Source organism: Myripristis murdjan, chromosome 20 (genome assembly GCF_902150065.1).
Source record: "Myripristis murdjan chromosome 20, fMyrMur1.1, whole genome shotgun sequence".
In the NCBI taxonomy this organism is placed as follows: Eukaryota; Metazoa; Chordata; class Actinopteri; order Holocentriformes; family Holocentridae; genus Myripristis; species Myripristis murdjan.
In genome coordinates this window covers 2,484,368-2,486,127 of record NC_043999.1, presented here as the reverse complement: position 1 = coordinate 2,486,127, position 1,760 = coordinate 2,484,368, and the positions used below count along the sequence as shown (strand labels likewise).

The window sequence follows — 1,760 nt, the reverse complement described above, 5'->3', positions numbered from 1 at the left end:
AAGGGAAGGCCCGCTTGCAGCTAACAAGCTGCGTTACTGTGCCAACGCATCGCTTTAAGAGACATTCACTGCCGTGTTTTCCTCCAGGACACTTAGAGGTGGTATGTTCGCTTGCTAAAATATTGTTATGTTGTTATTATTTTTGCATTTGCTTTCTATGTGACTTTATGGAACAGCTTGAGAAAATCAGAAATATACACAGTTAAATTTAGTTGAAAGCATTTTCACCTGTTACCCTACAGCCCGGTCAAAGGTCAGAGCGTGGTGCGTTCAATGTTCAGCACATTTGGTGCAACACATCGGCGGAGCATAAAAAAAAGTCTGTCTCCATTCAACGCAACGGCTGCGGCGCATAAAAAGCTTTTGTCATGTGATCATGTGAACGTCCCTGTATTATCTTCACCTTAACACCCTATGACACCCAGGTCCTGACCCTGAATGCACCACCACACTGCTTGCTATGTGCACTGCATCACCCAGGTCCTGAGGTCCTGACCCTGAATGCACCACGACACTGTTTATAATCTGCACCACAACACCGTGCAACACCCAGGTCCTGACCCTGAACGCACCGCAACACTGCTTATTATCTACACTCCAACAACCAGACTGTGACCCTGAACGCACCACAACACATACCACCCTTTATTATCTTCACTGTACAGTGTGCATTTATACAGCAGCTTGTGTGTGATGTGTTGAATTCTCCCGATCAGCACAGTTTCTCTGAGCTCGTTCTGTAGTCGAGTGCTGCTCGGCCTTTTTTCCACATTAAGGCGTTTTCAGTTTCAGCTGAAAGAGTTTATTTTTCAGCGCCGCGCTTTGTGAAGTGAAGCTGGACTCGGTCCAGAGCAGACAAACACTCGGCTCCAAACGTGTGTCATGAAACCAACTGCAGTCACGTCTTTAAAACAGTCCAAAAACTGTTCTCACACACGCACACACACACACACACACACACACACACACACTGCCTGCTGAAATTGTATTTTCACATACTCATTATAAACTTTTATTACAGCTTCTGGCTGCTTTTGTCATTATTATCATTTGCCAGCATTATTGTTGATGTTCTTTTTCTTCTCCGTGCTCTGATAATCACAATAGTGGCAATAATATCACAAAAAGTTTTTTATTATTATTCTACAATGAGGAACAAGAATGATAATAATAATCATACTAGCAACAATGGAGTAAATGAAACAGTAGTTCTATCATCATTATTATAATTTTTTTTTATCATGATCACTGTCTTATGGGTGTGTGTGTGTGTGTGTGTGTGTGGGTGTGTGTGTGTGTGTGTGTACCTCCTGGTATTGTTTGTTGCGTCGGGCCTCCTCCTGGGCGATGCGCTGCTCGATGGCCGCCAGGGAGTCCGGCGTGAAGCGCTGAAAGCTCTCTGGTCCCACTGGAAACACACAGCCAGCCATCTTGTCATCCTGATCCTGCTGCTGCCTGGCCCAGTGTACCAGCTGAGGGGCGAGAGACACCGGGACGGAGAGAGAGAGAGAGAGAGAGGGAGAGAGAGAGAGAGAGAGAGGGTTGTTAAAAATTGTATTAACCATTGTAACCCCATTGAAGTACTTTCATCAGCAGGATGGAGGGATGAGAGAGAGACAAAGAAAGAGCAGGTGGAGAGAGAGAGAGAGAGAGAGAGAGAGGGAGAGAGAGAGAGAGAGAGAGAGAGAGGGTGAGAAGAATAGAAAGATGGTTTGTTTTTATGTTTTGGGCGGTCAAAGTTAATGCACAGGATTAATTTG

The 1,760-nt window shown here is 45.1% G+C and overlaps 1 protein-coding gene across 1 annotated transcript in view; it reads right to left on the bottom strand.

The window, feature by feature from the left end:
- scn5lab (sodium channel, voltage gated, type V-like, alpha b) overlaps positions 1-1,439 on the bottom strand; it is a 192,721-nt gene extending 191,282 nt beyond the window's left edge. The window contains exon 1 of the mRNA XM_030079285.1: positions 1,308-1,439. Coding sequence (XP_029935145.1) covers positions 1,308-1,430 — 123 coding nt within the window. The 5' untranslated portion in view covers positions 1,431-1,439. The remainder of the gene's footprint in view (positions 1-1,307) is intronic.
- Positions 1,440-1,760: the final 321 nt, after the last annotated feature.